Source organism: Manacus candei, unplaced genomic scaffold (genome assembly GCF_025592945.1).
Source record: "Manacus candei isolate 608988 ecotype Guabito, Panama unplaced genomic scaffold, ASM2559294v1 h1tg000003l, whole genome shotgun sequence".
NCBI classification, from domain to species: Eukaryota; Metazoa; Chordata; class Aves; order Passeriformes; family Pipridae; genus Manacus; species Manacus candei.
The window spans coordinates 6,284,612-6,306,482 of NW_026138051.1; the positions used below are offsets into that span (position 1 = coordinate 6,284,612).

At 41.5% G+C, this 21,871-nt stretch overlaps 1 protein-coding gene across 3 annotated transcripts in view; it reads left to right on the forward strand.

Annotated features, from left to right (window-relative positions):
• AMMECR1 (AMMECR nuclear protein 1) overlaps positions 1-21,871 on the forward strand; it is a 92,718-nt gene that overhangs the window by 15,132 nt on the left and 55,715 nt on the right. For 2 of the 3 annotated variants that reach the window (XR_007904531.1, XM_051787480.1), the window contains exon 2: positions 10,109-10,634. Coding sequence is in view for 2 of the 3 variants with exons in the window: in XM_051787480.1 (XP_051643440.1) it covers positions 10,109-10,634 (526 nt within the window). In the remaining variant the exon portion in view is untranslated. Of the gene's footprint in view, positions 1-9,923; positions 10,635-21,871 lie in introns of those variants that run through there. The other variant, XM_051787491.1, reaches the window with a different exon arrangement.

Below are 21,871 nucleotides of genomic sequence, written 5' to 3' on the forward strand. Positions count from 1 at the left end.
TAGTCTTCATGACCCTTTTCATGATTGTATAGCACATCCCTCACCCTCCACAATCTTGAGCCCCTTCTTCCCTCTGTACTTCCTCCCTGCTCTGCATTTTTTGGTTTTACAATCCTTTTTCTCAAGTCCACAGCCCAGGTCTCTCATGGAGTCCACCTGATGACAGGCTGCAGCTTCAGACCTCTGAGTGAGATAAATATGAATACATTTGATGTGGCTTTTTTCCCCTCCTGATTATCAGCATGATAACACAGTTGATGGCAACACAGCTGTGTTAAAGCCTGGGCTGCTGCTAAGGAGAAGGGAACTTGGGAAAATGTACTAACAACGTGATTTTAAAATCTACATGTGCACAAGGTCTTCCACACACCTCCTTACCTCTATACTGGGAAAAGGAATACAGAAGTAACATATGGCATTATTTCTCTATTCCTTGGATAACCAAGGAGGGCTACCTATGGGGTCAGAACGTGTATAGAAAATAACAATCTTCTTCCCTCCATTTCCATCAAGGCTATCAAGATCTATGTAAGATTTGGGGACACAAGAATTTTGCCCCTGCTTAGTGCTAACAGCATTTAGAACAGTCTTAATTTGATCTACTTCTCTTTTCTGTTTATGTCCTTGGTGCAAGTAGTTCAAAGAACAGGATTTTACTCATCTCCCTTCTCTTCTGCAAGTCCTCTGTGCTGTTTTCAGAACTTTGTTCTCAGCATCTCTTACTTCTCTGTCTGCCTGGCAGACAAGGCAACCTTTGGGACCCCTGTGCTATTAAAGTCATCACAGGGCAGAAGTTCAATTCATGGAAGAGCTGTCTCCTGCCTGGCTGAGAGCAGTATGCTAATGTGACAGCTTGGCAAGTATTTGAGAATGTCACTTCTAGCAAAATAACTGTCCTGAATGGTATTTGTCATATATACAACCACATATCTATCAACAAAAAAAACCCTACAAAATTCAACTCTAATATATATTTCAAATGAGATGCCCACAGGCACTTATAACATGAGTACATGTCAGTAGCCATATGTGCTGTAATCCTCCTCTTTATACATAGACCCAGCATAATCCTTTCATGCACCATGTATCTAATCTGTATTCTCTGCTTTGGAAGCAAGATTAATCTCAAAATTTCAGAATTAATTCAAAGGCATTAAATAGCATATAAATCTTCATTTCTTTGGCTACCAAGCAGTTAAAGAATGTGGTGAATGACCAAATCATTTGTGCTACCATTTCAGTTCAGGTTCTTCAGAGCCCTGCAGCTGAACTATAGCCGGGTATTTAATGCAGAATTGTATCTTTTGGGGAAATGTGTTATTTTTAAATGCTTAATAATTATGAATTCATTTGCCATTCTTTTTATAAGCTGGGGATCATAATGAACTCATCTGTTATTCATGTGAATGTCAAATGTGTTCCCACGGGAGTTTTATTCTAATTCACTATTAGTTAGTGGACTCATAAAATAAAATGTTATCCATTTTTTACTCTGAACATGTAATGCTTGGTAATTGTTCATCAAAGGGCAAATGTAACATTTTTCTTTGATAACTTTCAGTTCTGATTTAACCAGTTTAAAGAAAAAGGTTTAGAGTAAGGGTACTTTCAGAAGCAGAAGTAGATTTGATAAGCTGTGACTCTTCCATTTAAAATGCAATGAATTAGATTATCATAGGCTAGATTTAAAAATGTATCTGTATTATACTATAAGCATACATGCTTGAACTACATGCATTCAACATAACAAGACAAACCTTACCTTGATATACAACATTTAAAGACAGTTCAATGAAAGACATGTTTCAGTATTCATGAGGTGACCACAACAGTTTTCAGGCAGCTGTTCTATTGCAACAGAAAATTTAGAGGTGAGAGACTTACAGGTCACTGCAGAACTTGAATATGATGACACTGGGCAGTGGGACTTTGACCTGTGAAAACAAACACAAAGTAGGCAATGGAAAAACAGAAAATTCAGACACTGGTATGATTTTTTTAGAGAGTTAAATACATGGGATTTTTTATTAAATTATTTTAAAATTTCTTCTAAATCCCTGATCTAAATTGAATGTTAGCTGTAAGAACCTAGCCCATGAATGGATACCCATGAAATAATTCAGCAGCATTTCCTTAGGTCTGATGTGCTGTGCTAGGGTTCTCTGCAAGTATGCCATGAGGTAGTCCCAGTCTTGAAATGCTCTTTAGAAATGCTAACCAAAATGAATGAGTTATTAGAGAGAAGCATTTTAAAAGATGGTTACAAACCCAGAATTCTATTTATAATTGGAGCCACTAGATTAATATATTTATAGATTTACTTTAAAATACACAAGCAGGGAAGTTCTTTTTTTCATTTGAAGCATCAAGGATATGTTTTTAGTATTAAGGATGGAAACAGTAATTTTCTCAAATCAAATGCACAGTATTTAAATCAAAACATATTACCCCTGTGCAGTCTCTGGCAGTCAGTAAGTTATTAGAATATTAACCATGAAGAAACCATTGAGAAAAACAAACATGCAAACCAAAGCTTAGATATGAGTCTGGATGATCACAGATATTTCTAGATGTTAAAGACTGTAATTTCACCTTATATATGGTTAGCAGGAAAATGTCATAAGGAACAGTGCTTCCTGAATGCTATGACTTAGTTCACAATTGAAGAAATATTATTTATTTTACTCTTTAAAATACATTTAAATAATGATCATATTAAAAACAAAACATCTGCTTTTACTTGCCATAATGGCAGACTGAATTATATGGATAACGTGAAAAAAGGAATATCAGAAATAGTGAATGAAAGGAAGAGTGCACAGAGGAGTAATGCCTACTATGCCAAGAACTGGTGAAACCTTGTTGAAGCTTCATGTTTATCAGCTGCTTTGTATTCAAAATGAATATAATGTGCTTATTTTATACATTAAACAACTGTGACAGAAATTATCACCCCCCAGCAGGCAGCCTGAAGGCCCTTCCCTAGAGTGAGAATACAAACGTGGGAGATAAGAAGAATGAGAAGACATAAAGTTTTGTTTAATGAAATTTGTGTGGGATGGATGTGGATCTATATAAATATCACTTTCCTTGAAAGCAGAGGCTAGCTCAGGAGACCTGGGAACTGACAAATCATTCATCAGTTTACAAGGGAACCCACAGGTTTAAAAGGCCTGGGTTTGAACTCATCATTCTGTAATGGTGAAATTCTATTGACCTCATTGGAGTGATTTGATTTATACAGGTCTGAAAGGAGAACTGACTTTTGCAACAGAAAGTACATCAGAAAATATTACGTTGGAGAACAGGAATTCTTCTGAAAGGAAGCAGTAAAACTAATGAATGTGTAACTGAATAAGTGAGGTACCGAATGCTACCAGTTCCTACAGGTTCAACTTCATTCAGAAACTTGCAGGAGCTGGGGTTCAGGCTTGCTAGTCTCTTCTAAAGCCATAAAGATACAAGAAAGGGTTATGGATTCGGTGCTCATGAGTTGTTTGACTTTTCCTACCGCACTCAAAAGAGAAAAAGAAGAAGAATTTGCAGGACTGAATATGTGAAAGCAGAGAGGGGTGAGGCTGAGAGGTGACTCCAAAGTACTGTGAGCATCAGGCCCTGCTGGGGCTGCACTCACAAACTGCCAATGATGAAAGTAACAACTGCAGTGAGAAGGGTTTTACTGGAGCCCTGCTGGCTTTTTGCCACGGAGGGTAACACCTGCTGTTAACTAACATTCTATTTATATCTCAAGTCTCTTTTAAGACAATGTATTTAGTGCTTTTAGCAGTTACAAGTTGATAGGCTGGAGGGCCAGCACCTTTATGGCAAAAAAAATGGCATTTGTCTGCTTTTTCTTTGAGCAGAAAAGAGGAAGATAAGTGCACCAAAGTGACATAAATAGTGATTTTATTAAACCAGTCACAGAAAGGAGGATCAACATTTCATTCAGGGTGACATGTACAGATCAGAAGCACTGGAAGACACAAGGTTAAGCAATTTGGGCATGGAGTATAAAGAATGCTGATACTTCTAGGGGAAAAGGAAAAAAATACAATCAATAAATAGCAATATGTTACAATACCGAAGAAGGAGAAATACTTATGAGTGCCATGCATCTATTTAGAAGCTGAAATAGTCTACTGTAGCTAACAAACATTCTTTCAAAACAATAGCCAAAGTATTTCATTAGATGAGACTAAAACCTTTCAATATCAAGTGATTAGATGTTCCCACCTGGAACAGTGGAAGCAGTTCTTGGCCATCTTAAGATTCACAGATTCTATTATAGAAGTTAGAATGGTAAAGGGCAAGCAGAAGGATTCACAGAGGTTTTACTGCTCACAAAGATTAAAGAAAAAAGTTCTTCAGTCTCTGGAGAAAAGAACAGTATATCTCATTTCTCTGAAAGGAACAGAGAGATGACAGCTTCAATGCTATCTGAGCAGTGCAAAATAGTAGAGCAAGGGAGCATGAACCTGAGCTAAGAACTGGCCATTAGAAGAATGGAGGCAGAATTCCTTCAGACCAAAACCTAGAGATAACATGTGCAAAAAGATTGCAAAAGAAGGAACCAAATCATTTCACAAGAAAATTAAATAACATCTGAAAAAGGAAGCTCAACACAGTCTCACATCAAAAAGAACAAAATGTATGCCTGTTGTCTTCCTTATACGGAAGCACTTCTGTCATTCTTATCAATTAACATAGTTAACAATCAATTAGTGTTGTTAAAATTCCCCTCTTCTGAAATTCCTGTTCCTTGCATTAACTAAATCGATAGGAAAGTTTCATTTTGATGTTTTTATATGAGATATTAAATCAAGTGTGGGCTGCTTGGGATGGTTAAAGGTCTAGTGCAATTCTTAGGAATAAACAGGCACGTAATTGTGGTGTCCTGACCAGATTTTAATTCTTAGCAAAAAATCACCACGCATTCTATCTTCCTAATTCACTCACTCATTTGAAAATTAATGATTACATTTTCTTCCTAATACACCTCAATTTTTGTGTTGTATTTGACTGTTGCCAGGGTTCATTGGGGGGGTCTGTATGACTGCACTGGATTCACCAGTGTATTTTTCTAATTACCTGAAAACACTTAAAGCTCTGAATCTTTAGAAGTGAGAAATGCTATTAATACATATGGTTGCTCTACAGTGGTGGAAAATATTTTGTGAAGGAGACCAACTACAAACAGCCAAGTCAAAAAATATGTCCTAAGGCTTATTATTAATGTATCAGCTAGCACAAATCTCTGTACCTCCACTGACCTCAATGAAGCCATGGTGAATTTATACTGACAATACAGCTATGTAAGCTACATCTTCTTTTACCACTGTACAATGGAAAAATACATTCAAAAAGGATAGGATATTGCATTAACATAATATCTGAGGAGCATTCCAGATCACAGAATTAACTGAAAAGAATTCCATTAAAATGCTGCTACAACTCTCACCTTTCATTTATTACAAGCTCTTTGAACCTTAAGTTTTTAATTTAATAACTTTTCTGATTCCACTGACACATTTAATGTTTTTATCTCTAGTTCAAAAACTGCCCAGTCCTAGGTTATTTACTTTCATAAATAACATTTTAGAACGTGTGGTGATTTTTTGCTTTTCTTGTTTGCTTGCTTTGGGAGGTTCATTTAGTGGGACTTCTGTTTGATTGTTTGTTTGGGGTGTTTTGGTGTGTTTTTTTTAACAAACTAATGCCCAGTTTTGCAGTGCAACGGGACCAAACCCTAAGTTTGTGTAAGAGTGAAAAATGTCTGTAAAACAATATTAATTTTAAAATAACACAGATTGGATTCACAGTATGGTAAAATTATAACACAGCTCATAATATGAAACAGGGCCAGGATTCCAGTAACACAACATGTGAGGACTTTTTGTCTGCTGGCTGGTATCACATCCTGAGATGATTTTTGTACAAGGTTTTTTAGCAGAGACTTCAATAGGGGTTTGATATATGGAACAATAGCAGGATATGGCCTCTAACTGGTAGGAACAATTGCTGTTCTCAGACATGTGCAAGTTAACTTTCATTAACTTATTGGATTTTGTGCACATTTTCTGGCCTAGATTCAGTGCTGCATCTAATTTCTCCTGGGGACAGCTGAGACAGGGAGTGTACTGAAGAACAGTAACTACTCTGTCTAAGCAGAATATACTAAGGAAAACTCACATGAGTCTAAAGAGCATGATAGAACAGTTGGGGAATAATGTGAGACAGTAATACAAGCAAACCCACTTTCGTCCCAGCTACACTCACAAAGCCTTGTAGGCTGCAGGGCAAGGGAAGAGTTGCCTAGACTGGCTCCACAATGGGTGAAAACTCCTCAGACCAAAGGAATTTTCAGCATGTAAATCTTCCAGTTTTATGGCAGGCCCATCCAAAAAAGCTCATTATGATGGAAAGATACAAAGACAGAATTTAACCTTTGCATTTTGGAATATGTAAGTACAGACTCTTTTCTAGAATAATAACTAACTCCATAGACATGTTGCTTACACAGCTCAAGTTTTGAAGTTGTTGAGGGTTGTTTTATAGAATTTTTGGTGGTATAACGTTTTCTTTAGTTCTAAGAAAGTGGAATATTATATATTTTGAAAAGAGGGCCTTCTGTTTCCTTTTCTTTCATTGCCTGGCTCTGATTTTTCTACAGTCTCAAGCATAAACCAATACCCTTCTTGTTCAAGGCCCTTTATCTTTCCTCAACTGGTTTTCTTCACCTATTATTTAAAATTCAAACACTTCTGTTATTTCTGACAGTTTCCCCATAAATATGTGCAATGTAGCTTTAGGCTGCATCTCCTAATTTTTCAGTAGCACTGTTTAAACTGCCCAAGGCCATTAATTCACAATTTTGTGTAGCCACTCCAACAGGCCAACACAGACTTTTGTGCAGCCCTCTGATAAACCAGACTGGAGAACTGATTTGGCTGAAAAATAATTGAGGGAAAAGAGTGTTTTCCAACTTGATCTTCTGCCTCACATCTGCACAAACAGCTGCATGAACACAACAGAATGGGTGGGGCAGGAAGGAGAACAATTAGCTGAGGTAGAGCTGCTTAAACCAACATTACTAGTCCTGCAGAAATGCACATGGAACCAGAGCCTAAATGTGCTATTTTAAGTACCCTTTTAAATCCCTCACCTGTCACAGTGCCTATTAAAAGAATTGGTACTAATAAGGCAAGGATTATATCACTCCCGCTTACCGATGGAGCCCAATTTTGGATCACAGTTTCCTTGTTCTGGTTGATTTGTCTTTTAACTAGATTGAAGGATACTGAGAACATAAATCATCTTTTGGGCCACTTGAGAACAATATGACTTCTACTACAGTCAGTGCAAATTTTACCTTGGATTCAAAAAGAATTGGATCATGTGTGTTAGGATATCATTTCCCCTAGATACTAGTCATTCTGATTTTCTTGTTTAAGAAGGGCAATCCTTCAGAGCAGGTTTGGGTCACTGAGAAATATCTTTCTACAAATAACTCTGTTTTCCTTAGAATAATTTCTTTGACAGCTCTTTTCAAGAATAATGGTTGTGATTTTTAATTAAAACATTAATTTTAATCTCTTACTTGTAATAAGTGACAATACTGAAATCACTGGGGCTTTAGAACACGAGGTGAGCAATACTGCTAAACAGCTGGAGTCATAAAGGAGAGCTACATCCCACCTAAATTAAACTGACCTAATTGCACTTCCATTCTGACTCTGCTTGTACTGCTAAAGAGTTTGGGTTTTGTACAGAATTCACTCAGTATATTTGACTGCATATGAGACACAACCAAAAAGTCATCAACTAACAGGAGAGAATGTGCTGAAGTTAGCAAACTACAGAAGTACTGTAGAAGTTCAGAAGAACTGAACATATTCAGGGTTCCTTGTAATCAGAAATGTAAAGGTACTCAAGACTTAACTGACCCAAAGGGCCAATGAAACACATGTTGCAGTGAACTGAAACGATCTTATCCAAAGAATAAACGCTCCTTCAAACATAAATAGAAATTTTTCACTTAGCTATGAAAAACGTTTTGTGAGTCTGCAGTTCTCTCCACTTCAAGATATTTGATAATACAATTGTGTCTTTCTGACTCCACTAATTTCCACAGTTGTGTTTGTATATTTATTGTTGTCTTTACATGGAGATTTGGTATGCTTGAACTGTACTGAGGTAAAACAGGAGCACAACTACAGGCAAATACAACAAAGAACATCTGCAGGAGTGGAAAAAGCAAGGTGTTTTTAATAGATAAGTAACACATGTAGTTTAGCCTTTCATTCAAGGACCATTACAATACAATATTTAATCAAAAAGTTATCCCTATGCATTATCAATAGTCTTGATATTGCATAAGGATATCAGTCCTACCTCTGAGACTTACACTGAACCTTCCAAATATCTGTCCCTGTGGAGTGAACGATTTATATTTGTGTGTGTATCACAGGCTTTTGCAATTACTTAATATTTTTTATAAATATTAGTGTTAAATAATATAGAATGTTAAAAAAATTAGAAAAAGAATTCAATACCTGGAGAAACTGTTTTCCCAAAAGCAACAGAAGGTGTCACTGCTAACTGATTTTAAACAAATGAATCCCTAAGGAGAAAACACTGCCTTTGTTTTGAAAGAAACTTGCAAGTTGTTTGAGAGAGGGGAACTGGGTTCTCTTCTCAAGTATTCTCCAGCTCCAAACATAAACATTACATTTAAAAATGGAAAAGACTGCTTCACACCATCTAATTCTTCTCCTTTCTGTTTGCTGTATTCCCTGCAGCTGTTTCACCTCAGGCTATGATTCACAGTCAAAGCAAGAGGAGTTTAGGCCAGTATTTGGACAGAAAGGCTCAAAGGGCTTTTTAACCCATTAGTATTAGCCCTCTAGTGATTGGGGATTTTCTCTTCAAATCCATAATTTAAGATCCAGCCAAAATTAAGATCATGAGGATATTGGATAAACCATTTCCAACAAGAAATGTAAAACTGAGCCTCTAAGTAGTCTGTGACTGAAAACTTTTTCTATACTGCATTCTAGCTTGGGTAACGGCTGCGTCTCTCTAAACTTGTGATATTATTTTAACTCGATGTGGCAGTCCTTGCCCCTTGTCTTCCTCGATACTGTAGTGTTGCTATTCTATGTTAAACAGCTGTTACATCCCATGCCAGAGATGGCTGCATAACACTGACGGGTGAGGTGTTATTTTCTAAATATACAGACAGACAGATTTTGAAGTACTTTACGGCTCTTTGCAAGCCTCTCCATAAATTGAGATATATCTATATATGAGGCTAATGTAAAACAGTAATATAAAACACATTTCCCCTGCCACCCTTGTAGCTTGTTAAGCTTAATTTTAGATGTCTGGAGGACAGCAGGAACTCACATCTTTTTTTCCCTGGATTTCCTTTCCCTAGAGGTCTCTCCCGGGCTGCAGGCACCCAGGGCCATGGTCTCACCGGGTCAGGGCTGCTGGCTCTGTAGCTGCGGGCCTGCACTCTGAGCTGCTATTTATTGGTTGTGAAGCAATTGCCAAAGCTGTAATTAAAAAAAAACATATATATCTATATAAAATATAATATATACATAAAGCCCGTGGCTTTTAGCCATCACGATTGCATGTTTAATAGGTGCATCCAAGCACTCTCTGCAGGCTCCCAGCCTGCCGGCTCCAACACAGCCCCCCCCTCCTCTTCCCCAGAGAAAGGCATCTCAGGTCACTTGAATTATTTAGCGGGGTGTTTTTAACCATCTCAAGGGCTTTGCTCCTGCCGTGCGGCGCCTGCAGAGCTCGGGTTTGTGGGTTTATTTTTTTTTTTTTTAGCACGCGAGGTGGAGTTGCTCCACTTCCCTGGCAGAAGGAGGAGATAAAGCGCGGTGGGGGGGGAAGGCGACAGGGGCGGCTCGGCGTGTGGAGGGGAGGGGAAAGGCCGCCACACCTGCGGGCCGCGCTGCCCCCTCCACCCCGGCCCTGCCCGCCGGGGCCGCTCACCGGGTCACTCTAACGCAGCTCTCTCTGTCTCTCCCCCACCCTCCTCTCCCTCCCGCTCCTCATTCATCGCTCCCTCTCCCGCCCCCTCCCCGTGCAGGCGGAGCGGGCGCGGCAGGAGGCGGAGCGGGCCGCCGCACGTCCCCCGGCCGGCCGGCCGGCCCCCCCGCCATGGGTCGGAAGCGCTGCGTGGGGGGAGACGGCTCCAAGATGGCGGCGGGTTGCTGCGGGGTGAAGAAGCAGAAACTCTCCAGCTCCCCTCCCTCGGGCTCGGCCGGCCCGGGCGGCGGCGGCGGCGGCTCCCACTGCGGCGGGGCGGCGGCGGCGGGGGGCGAGCCGGGGGCGCTGCCCCCGCCGGGGGGCCCCCGCCTGAACGGCCTCGGGGGGCTGGCGGGGGGCGCCGCCGGCTGCGCCCTGTCCCCGCCGCTGCCGCCCAGCTGCGGCGGGGGCCCCGCCGGCCTCTCCCCGCCGTCCGCCTCGCTGCTCGCCTCCCCCGGCTCCGGCGGGCCCGGCTGCAGGAAGATGGTGGTGTCGGCCGAGATGTGCTGCTTCTGCTTCGATGTGCTCTACTGTCACCTGTACGGATACCAGCCCCCGCGGAGCCCCCGCTTCACCAACGACCCATAGTGAGTATCGCCGCGACCGCCCGCGTGGGCGCCTCGTGCGCGCCCGTCCCGCCCGGCTCCCCCCGGCCGGGCGCCCTCCCCTCCCTCCCTCCCTCCCCGCTGGCTCCCGCCTCCCGCCCGGCACCTTCCCCGCTGCTGCCGCCCGGCCGCTGTCCTCGCCTGGCCCCGCGCCTGTCCCGCGGCCCGGCCCGCGGGCGCCCCCGCTCCCCGGAGCCGCGCTGCCCTCCCGCGCCCGGCTCGCCCCGGGGAGCTCCGCGCTGCCCGCCCGCTCCGTGACCCCTGCCCGGCCCCTCTCGGCCCGGCGCGCTGGTGGCATCTCTCCCCCGTGATCCCTGACCCGGCAGCGCCCTGCTCCGAGCAGCCGCCTTTGTGCCGCGCTCCGGGCTCCGCGGCCACCTCCGGCCGCCGCTCCCCGCTCCCGGGCTCTGTTCGGTAGCGCCCGAGTCGCTCGCTCCCCGCCTATTTCACCCGTAGTCCTTACTGGGACCCCTTCACTAGTCAGCCTCTCACTGTCCATGTGTTCTGCATGAGTGCGGGCCTCTCCTTCACCAGTGCTGGATGGTGAGTACAGTGTAAGAGCCCTGTCGTGCGAATCCCGGATTTGTGAGCACTGGTGTACTTGTACATTCCCTGTGCCAGGCACTCGTAAAGGCTACTTTGGTCTCAAACCGTGCAGAGTCCTTGCTTTGTAGCGACTCCTGAAGATCACCCAATGTTAGACATCCCTGAGTCCCTGAGTAATCCACCACATCAAATTCCCGGAGTTTTGAATAGATCACATAAACACCTGTTACTCCCATTCTCCCTCTGCCTCCCAAGCTTCCTTGCAAGAGTGTCCACCAAGGGCCTGTTTCATTCCCATCCCCGGCCACTCTTGTTCAGTGTCTGTGCCCCACTGCCTTCGGAGGTGACCCGCCAGGATGGCGGTGCCTGGCATGTCAGCACCTGCAGCCTGCCTGCGCCGGGGAGCGGGCGTGCTGCTGCAGACAGAGTTCAGACACTTCAGGGAGTAACTTCTCTCTGACAGGAAGTTACTTCCTCTCAGCTGGGATGAGTTACTGAGTCGCTGCATGTTCCAAGTCCGTTTGAGTGCAAAGTTAACCTAAAGGGTTGTGGAAATTGAGTTTCCGCTGTTTTACTTTGCTTTTAAATGGGATGGAGCTCATGTGGTGAGTTTCCATGCTCCAGCTGAGACTCGAGTGCGTTGGTCCACCAAAGTGCATGTCACTTCTTTCCTCTTATATATGGCATGACTACTGAGTCTGTGAGAACCTGTGCTTTATCAGTACTTTATGAATACAATGTTTTGTGTATGTCCTAGACCCTCGTGCACCCACACCGATGCAAATGGTTATCATGTAGTCTGTGTTTCATTAATGAGATGCAGTGTATGCTTCTTGGTGTTTAAAAATGTGATGTATTAATGATCTTATTTGTAGTCCTTGCTGTTCTAACACCCAGGATCTATACATCTCTTGCATACTTTCAGCTGCTGTCATGACAACCCAGCTCTGTGGATTCCTACTTAACCTGCCACCCCAGCAAGTCTTCCCTATATGCTCTTCATAACTCCCATGTGATTTCATCAGAGTACCAATAATGAAAGGAGGGCAGGGAGACTCCACTGTGAGTTTCTTTACCCAGGTCTTTTGCAAATCCATGTCTGTCCTTTTGTAGATACCAACTGTTTAGGAACTGCTGCTCTGAGTAGCCATTTTGCTGTGCATTGTCCTGTGTCTTTTCTCCATCCCAGACCACTATAGGTTGCAACATCAGCTTTGTGCCGTTTCACTCTTTTGTTGCTGTAAGAGAGTTGAATTCTGTCTGTGTCTCTCTGTAATAATATTGTTATGTTGTTTATTTGTATTGCAGAATGTTTAGTTGAACAGATTAGTGCTACCCTCTCTGTTTTATTAGTGGAGGAAACTGAGGCAGGGGTAAAGATCTCAACACAGAAATGTTTTCCATTAAGCACTTTTTTTTCTTCTTAGTAAGCAACAGATCACTTTTTTCATCTGACTTCTTACTTTAACAAGAACACAATAGCAAATCAAGTAAAATTGTTTGAATTTTTCTGAAATTCATATGTTTGCTTCAGTGTTCTTAAGATTTAGTTTCTAGACTTGGTGAAAAGTTGCTGCATCAATGGACTTCTGAAAATGGCACTGCCCTTTAAAATTAGTAATGTCATTTTTGCTTATTCCCATGCCTGTGCCAGCCTGCACGGTTGATCTGATGATAATTTTATATTTTTCCCTGGTTACTTTTCAGAGTTTGGTTCTCTCTAGATCGTTGCATGGCTTCACAAACACTTGTGCCCGCACAAGTGTGAGGTGGGAATAAGCAGACAGATGGCAGAACTGCTGCTTTCAGCAGCCTTGTGAGCTGATTATGTTTGTGCAGTTGGGGAAGCAACTTTGAAAAAGTTGTTCAGTATTGCATGTAAAATTCTAGGTCGGTGAATAAATTGCTCTGGCTAGGTGTTCAGAGGCAGCATGATTTCTAGCCTTCATAAGATTTGCAGGCAGTCTTATCGATAACTGGGTAGCTCACAAAGATAGGATGTTGACTTTGAAGCTGAGCTTCATCCTGTACAGCAAAAAAAAAACCTGAATGAAAACTGGCATTTTTTAGTGAATGTGTATTGTAGCTTTCTGCCTGGAATGCTTTTAAAAGGAGGTTTTGCCCATAGACTGAAACATCTGTTCTAAGAGTAGTAGTCTAAAATAAGGGTTTGTATGTGAAATTTAGAATTTCTTTTTTAATTACGTTAATTACAGGGAGGATGAAAGACCTGTGAGCAGGTATCTTGACACAAACATGACTCATGTTCCTTGCAGGTCTTTGAACAATGAAACTGGGCACGATCAAAGAAAAGCAGGTGGCTGAATCACTTGGACAAGGGGTTCTGGCGTGTTGTCTTTAGAACAAAACCTGCTTGTGACACCTCCAGATTTTTCTAACTTTTTGATGCCAAGATGAGGACAGCGTCAGGGCAGGAAATCCAAGGCAGTTATTAGGAACAAGTGGAGATGCCTGTTTTGAGAGAGTGCAGGTTTTGGACTTAAGACAGCCCATGCATGGATGAAGTAGTTGGCATTTTCCTATCCCTGCAGTTCCTGAAGCACAGAGAATGGGGTGTTGGTCGCGGGTATTGCGAGGGAGCTGTTGGGTTGGAGAGGGTGACTCATGGAGTCAAAAGAAGATAGCTGGAAGATACTGAATCTCTCCAGCAGTTTTCTGACGAGAGTAGACTCAGCAAGTCCTTCCAACCATGGGCTTTCTCTCCTCTTATAGGCTCCATTGATCTGCTGACATTTTGTTCTGTCACTCTTTAATTGAAGAACTTTCTCCTGCCTGTAATTTAACTTCACTTTGAGTTGCTCTCTGAGGCGCCCTTTCCCTTCTTCGTGGGGTATGTCCTGAAGGGCATATGCTTTGCTTCTACCAGTGTGATGGCTCTCAAACTACATGTGCCAAAGGGATGAAGAAATTATCCTGGAGGTGTGGACACTGACAGAAAATTTGAAAATTGCTGATCCAGACAAAGTGTCATTTAGACACTGTTTTTGAAACTGTTTAATGAGTAAAGTTACTGAACACTGCAGTTGTTCAGGAGCAGATTTTCTAGAAGTATCCATAGAAATTAATTGTAAGAGGAAGAGTTGTAAAAACATTTTAACCCACTCACTTAGGGAGAAGGAAACCTGAGGAGCCTAATTTTCCTATGTTTCTTACCTTTCTGACAAGTAACTTGCATATCTTTATTTGCTTTCTTATTTGGTCTTGTGCAATATACCCTGTGCCACCATGATCAGTGGAAACAATATCATGTCCTGTCTTCCACTGTGGAGGTGGAAAAGGACTACCCCCAGTGTGAAGGGGCTCACTATTGTTTTTCTTTTAGTAGGAAAGTATTTGAGTGGAAGTGCAAGAAAGTTGTGACAAGATGGGAAGGGTAAGTGTGTGAAGAGGAGTTCAGTTGAAGCTGTGCTGTGGGGAATGAGGAGGACTTTTTTCTTAAAGAATCTCACATCTCTGCTCACTGTAAAGATTTCCCTTGGCACACAGAAATCACCTATCTGAGTTTTTGATCCTCCACAGTGTCTGCCTCAAGCTCTTCAGCTTGCCTGCTTTAGTGTCAACATCTCTGTGGGGAAGACATTGTCTGACAATCCAGCTGGCTCTTTTGCCAGTTGTTTGCTTTTTATAGTCCCTTGCTGAAGGTTGCCTGCTAGTGAACAGGATTGATTTAGTGGTGACCACCTGTACTTGATGCAATTTGAAGGGGGAGTTGTTTGTTCTGCTTCTGTCATCTGGTACTTGGCAACCAAGAACAAGAGTTTGCAGCTGGAATAGCTAATGTGGCCTGTGCCCTGCTCCCCATCTGGCTGAGCAGCTCTTGGGAAAGATGTTTACCACTAGTGCCTTACATCAAATGCCTGGATGATGGCTTGCTCATGTCCCTCTAGTCTGGCAGGGGGATGTGCCAGAGGCATGAGGTGGTGTCTGTAGCTGGCCTGCATTCCTGTGGTGGATCTGGTGCTCCAGGGAACTGACAGCCCTGTGCACGTGTGGAAGTGTTGCTGGCTACCATGTTCCTTGTCACAGGAATAATCTGCATGGCTTGACCATCTTCTGTGATTGAAAACCTCTGGATTAAAATATTTTCTAGGTGATAACCAGTTTTCTTGAAGACTTAGCTTGGAAATTTACCTATTCCTTTCTTTCTTGATGACTTGTAGTATTTTGCAGCAACTGTTTGTTTGGCTACAGGACAGAGATACAGATATGCTGCCATGATCATGTCCCTGACCTTTGTATTTAATCGTGTTTTCAGGTCTGAGATCTGTTAATTTACATAATCTGGAACGATATGGGGTAGCAGTTCTACACTAGCTTAATATTTTGTTATTTGAGTTTGGAAACATTTCAATTCAATGCAATTTAAAAATACAGTTAGCTAGTCTTGTTCCTGTTAGTTTTGAAACTTTCAAAGAAAGTTGTGATTCTGCTCAAAGTGAGTGTAACTTGACCCTGTAGTAGAGAAATGGTTCTAGGGTTTGTTACTAGCCACCCAGTTTTTTTCGTTACTTACTGTGTCTTGATAATATGTTGGCAATAGTGGTAGCGAATTGCTGGTAGTTTAGACAGAAATAGTTTAAAATCTTCCTGTACAGCCCAAAGCTGATTTTTTTCCACAGTATTAGCTGTCTGTTGCTTTCATTTAAGCATTGAAGAAAGATTAGGCTTCTCTGTAGATGTGTACATCTGCTTACACATACGTGTAAATAAAAATGTTATGGCTTGCAGTTGATAGGATTTCATGCTTTTCTCAATTTCTTGTTTCTTGGCTGCTGCCCGACTTCCTGTTTTAGTCTCTACAATTTACTGTAATGTTTAAAGTTGGAACCTTTTGCTTGACTCCTTGCTTGCTTTACTGTATGTTTCTTTACAAGCATTTTTGTGAAACTTTACCTGGAAGCTTACCAAAGTATGAATTTCGTATCGTCTTTAAAAACCCAACAATGTTCTCAACTTCCTCTGCAGTTCCTACTCAAAATTGAGCTGTACCTATTGACATTACTAGTCTTGATGCCAGAAGTTTGAAATTTTGTTGTTTCTCTGCAGGAGTTGGTGGTGTGGCGGTGGAGACTTACACTGTTGTGTGGCAGACTCTGTGCAATAATTTGTATTTATTGTCACACTTGAACATTACACAACAGCTATAATGATTGCTTGGTCATGGCTAAAGATCAACACCAGTCACAAAACAAAAAACAGAGCAAGGAAACACACAGACAGGGAAGTGTTCTTTCATGTCTCTGTGTCTGACTTTATTCTGGATTTCATGTGTACATTATGTACATTTGTATAAGCTTTAGTATTTTCTTCTGGCTTAACAGGGTCTTTACTGTTGAGTGTTAAATGTTGGAATATGAAGTGGTGTTTTTTTCAGAGTGGCATTCTGTGGTAGGCGCTTTTAAAATACAGTGCAGTAGAAAATGTGTATTTTGGCTGGCGTTGGCAGTGCTCAGCAGGGAATTCCCAGCATATTTGAAAGCAGGACTGGTGAATGTATCTTGGTGCAGCAGAGAGGGAAAAGGGATAAAGTTGCATAGCTTCAGAAAGAACTTGCCTTTGCCAGTACGTTCATCTTCTGATATGATTGGTGAATGGAGAAAATAATGCCGTGTTAAACTCCAGATTAGGTTAACTGTAATTTGAGGGCTTTTTCCTTAATAAGCTTATTTTAGTTGTCTGTTCTTATGTCTAAATGAGGTAGTTTCTGTTAGTGCAGGGGATCGCATTACTCACAGTCTTAAGGATGGATGCTGGTTTTGTTTGTTCAGCTAAAAGCAGTCCCCACAAAGTTATAATAAATGCTCTGATTCTCTGCAGTACTGGTTCTGCGGAAGGGAATTGTTGTCATACCCCTTGTAGGGTGAGGAGTCAGTAACCACCTCTCCCTGTGCCAGCAGTCTGGTCATTCATTTTTATTGCTGCCTTTGGTTTAATTACATTCGTCTAGTTTGTCATATTTTCTTTTACTCTGTCTTGTACTTTATCTTCTCAGTAAATATTTCCATGCAAATTTTGGCATTGTTTTTGACTTTAACCTGTCTGCCTGTGAGAAAAATGTTTTGTGTCTAGATTTGGCTTACTTCACATGTGCACTAACTTTAATATTCATTGCTAGAAATTGTTGAGGGGTTAATGATTTAAGAATGCTAATATTTTGAGTTGCTCAAAGAGTGTGCAGTTCTGCCTCCTCTTTAGCTGTGAGTTGAAGGATGTTGTCTCTTAGGACACCTTTATAATTGTAATGGTATTTAGAATTGAATACTAAACTGAGAAATTTAATGTTGGCCCGTTTTGTTGTTGACAGTTAAGAGGTAACCAGGAAACAAGTTTGGAACCCTGCTAACTCAGTTTGCTTAGTTTACAGATCTAGACTGTGACCACTCAATGAATGAAATACATTTATCTAGTCCAAAGTTTTTGGTTCTCCAAGACTCCTGCAATAATTAGTGGAGCAAGCTCAGTATGTCAATCTGTCTGTTTTTACAGTAAGTACTTGTTTACGGTTAACTGCAGGTTTTCCATAGCATCAAATTATTGTCTTCAGAAGAAGTGTTAGTTGTTTGAGCCATATACTGGTGGATTATGTGGCAAGAGTTTCCACGGAAGGCAGGAAATATGCAAATTATTTAAAAATAATAGTACACTAATCAGAGTTTGGCCAATACAGAAACTGTTGCTAGGCTGGAGGCCAAAACAAGTCCAGTCAGGCCCTGACCCTCATTAGCAAAGCATTGTGAAAATACTTGACCTTTTTTTGATGTTTATGCTCCTATGGAGTGGGGTATTATATTGGTATGCAGTTTAGCATTGCAGAGTTTACATTTAAATAACAGGATGGGGCAGCTCTACTGCAGTTAATCAACACAGTCTCAAAAACATGTCCTTGATAACAAAGCATGTTGGGGAGTGCAATAGCCCTCAAATGGAATGTGGCTTTTAAGTTAGTCCAGTGCTGCATTTCCTTACTGTTTGATAGTGCTGTGGTATATGCTGACTGACCAAAAACTGTGGTGTTTATCAGTCCAGCATCATAAACAACAGTCGGCATCTTTCCTGGGCTACTCTTACAACCTTTTAAAAAACCCTTCGTTTTCATAACCAGGGTGTTGGCAAAAGGGATCAATGGAAAGGCTCCATTACTTAAGTGGGATACCTCCCTGCTTCATTGACCAGAAACATGTCTTTAGTGAGTTTTTTTTATTTTTTTTTTTGCATTTGTCACGTCTTCAGAACTGCTGTCCCCTAACACATTGTGTCTAGGCCTTACAGGATATGCCTTACGTTTTTATAATCTGACTGGGCTTTGATAGCTTCCTGGAAGGCAGTGCTTGCTGTGAGTACGTGGATATTGCTTTGCCACGCTGAGTATTGCAGCCAGGGTTGTTAAAGTGCTAATTTCAGGCGGATGACATCTTACGGAATGCAGAACAGCTCCGCCGAGTTGTGGCAAGGTCACTGGGACAGCAGCCACACAGAGATCTGTACGTCTTCCCAGAGCACTTGTCTTTCTGTCTTATGAAAGTTCTCACGATCCTTAATGGTATATAAAACATAATTTTTTACCTTTCTTTCCTTTAGCTTGAACTCTGTGGCATTTTTGGCAAGGTTGGGCCTTGCCAAAAGGGGCTGTAGTAATTGTAGTAGATGAGCCGTAGGCATAAAACACTTCCCTTGTTTTCCATGTGGCACTTCGTACAGAGATAGGAATTGTGTGGGTGAAACTCAAGAGTTCATGAGCTTCAGATGTATTAAGGAAAAGCAAAGTGATCCTCCACTGATGGACAGCAGTGTGGGCCAAGTAAATCTGGTTGCTTCCAGCTCCTTTTTCCAGGAGACCAAAAGACTATAAGTATTGACTGCCACACCCAGTTTTTCTTACTCAGTGAGTACAAGGATAAGTTTAGCTGCCAATGAATGGCAAGTTTGCAAGGCAGTTCTTTTCTGTATAAATAAACATGCTAAAAGATTGACTTTTGGGGAAGATGGTGTGCTAGATAGACATCCCTTGTAAGCTTTATAAGGAGGAAAAAATATTTTTGTAGTCCTCAGTGCTTTGACCGTCCCATTAAGCAGGCAATGAAAGCGTTGCACCAACCTTCTCTAAGTAGTGTTTCTGCAGAGAGAGTGCTGGAGGCAGAGCAAGTGGTTGAAAAACCCACAGAAAAGGTATAGTGAAGGAAGAAGGCCTCTTCAAAGAGTGCTGCAGTGCCTGAAGGGAGGTGAGTAGTTGCAAACGAACTATCTCTTAAGCATGAGGGGAACAAAGCTTCAGCAAGGCACTGGCCCAGAAGAAAAACTGCAAACCAAGCAGTAGAAGGCAAGTTCTTTCCATGCAGTGTTGTACAAGCACTTATCCAAACTCTGAAGAAGCAAATGAACATCCAAATGGAAATGTAATATTAAAACCAATCCCTATTAAGATTCTGATAGAATGTGAAATTGTAGTAATTAGACTCACTCTTCCTTAAGAAATAGGAGCAGGGTTCTGGTTCAGTTCAACTAAAATTGATGAGGTAGAGAAGAGGCACATGGCAGAAATCAGAAATCTTATGTGGGATAAGATAATATCACCATGATATCAGAATTCCTGTAAAATACTGGGGCTAAACATGCAAGGAAGAAAGATTGGTGCTGTTCATTTGGAAGGAATGCTGGATAAAACCAAGCATTAAAAATGAAGTGTTACAAAGAAACATAAATAGAAGAGAAATTACCTTTTCCTTAATTCACAGGAAAAAGATTGAAGTGGAACAAGTATTCCTGTGTACCCTTACAATTGCAGTCTCTTTTTACCGCAGGGATGAATTATTGCAGTTTGCTGTGCTTGGACAGCTTGGGCTTTTAACATAGAAATCTAAGCCACTGCAAAAAGTAGCTCCAAGCAGTATCTCTTTTTGGGAGAATATGAAATCTGTCCTTAGGGTTATTTGGTGCTGGCAGCTTTTTTTGGTGGTTTTTATTTTTCTTTTTTCCTTTTGGACGATTTCGAGAATGTTAAATTTCTTTATATATGTAATGTTGATGGCTTGGAATAACCTACTCAAAGACTACCTACTACCCTATGCCATGCTGCTAATTTAAATATGTTTTCTTCTTTTTTAAGTGTGTCAAGATGTCAGCAGCAGATGAGTCTTACTTGTCCTGAGCTGAAGGTATTTACACTAGACAAGGTAGATGAAGATATAGAGGAAGGTAATGAGCACTCTGCTGCTACAATGAGAGATTCTTACTCTTTCTCTGACTGGTAGTCCTCTAATTGTGTGGATCACAGACATTCATCAAAAAATTAGGCAACATAAGTGTAATGTGCTTTCTTGATTGTTGTTTTATGTAGAATGTTTAATGAAAATTACTTTAGAGGAGAAAACTAGGGCAGTTCAGAGTGGTCTCTGACATCTTGGCACTAAATTTTAGGGTTTTGGAGATGCCAGAAATTTCTTGGAAGAGGCCATTGCAGAGAGATCAGCAGTGTTCAGATGGTTCGACAGATAAGGCCTCTATTTATGTTTGATTGGAGTAGTCAAAAAAGAAAGAGGCAATCTTACATAAAAAACTTGAATGACTGTTGGACTTCTGAGTGTTTCTGGGGTTTTGCAGGTTCTGTCCAACTTCTCTGTATGCAAGTTATTAGAGGAGTCAAGTGGGACTTGAAGGATGAATCACTGCAGTGAGGTTTGGAAGACTTTTGTTTTGTTCCTGACCATGTGATTATTGTGGACAAGCGTGGATGAGATCCTCAATCTCTGTACTTATGTTCTTACTGAAAAAAAACTGAGGCACCTCAACCTCCTTGTCAAGTTAGTAGTGAGAGAAATTGGCTCTTGTTGCGATTGTTCTTTCCCTTGACTGGATTACCCTGCCAGGAAGCTCTCCAGACTCAGCTCAGGATATTTTTGCCTAAATTGGCAACTGGGAGGCATACACTTCCCTTTTTTTATTTCTTTTTTTTTTCCTCCTTTTTTTAAACCAATCCATTATATCTGAAATGAATCACAGTTGTATTCACGTTAACTTGAATCCTTTAAAGGCTATTGTTGCTTCTCAATTAAGTCACAGAATTTTCAATGATTTTTTTTTTTTCCAGGATAGTTTTTTTTTCAGTTTTGGGTTCTCATAGTCACGGTATCCTCCTTCATATTTTTAGGCTACTGTTCAGTGAATCCTTTCTTTCAGAATGGTTTAGACAGTTTTGAGTTTGCTAGTGCAAGTTGAAGACAAGACCTTACAAAAATCATATTGCATAAGTGTTTCTGCTCTAGAAGATGTTTCTCGTGTTTCTGTTTGAGTCACACGAACAGCATTTTTTTTATGGACACTTTAGAACTGAGGGGGGGTTATGGTTACATATTCCCTGCCCTGCTACAGAGCTGTCGCTCTGTAGAGAGACGAGGTCTCTTGATTTCCCAAGTGTTGGAAGTGGAGATGACCAGAAAGAGAAGGTAGGGTGGCAAGAAAGGTACAAGCAATGATGATATAATGATACTTCCCTAAGTATTTTTCTAGTCTTCCGGAAATTGCAGTTTGGATGTCTGGAGCCAGAAGTGGTGTCTTTTACCAGTAACGCTCCCCAACACCCCACCCACTCCACAGCAGTGGGTAGATTATAATGAAATTTTAGTGAGGCGAAGTTGGAAAGAGGATCCAACTATCCA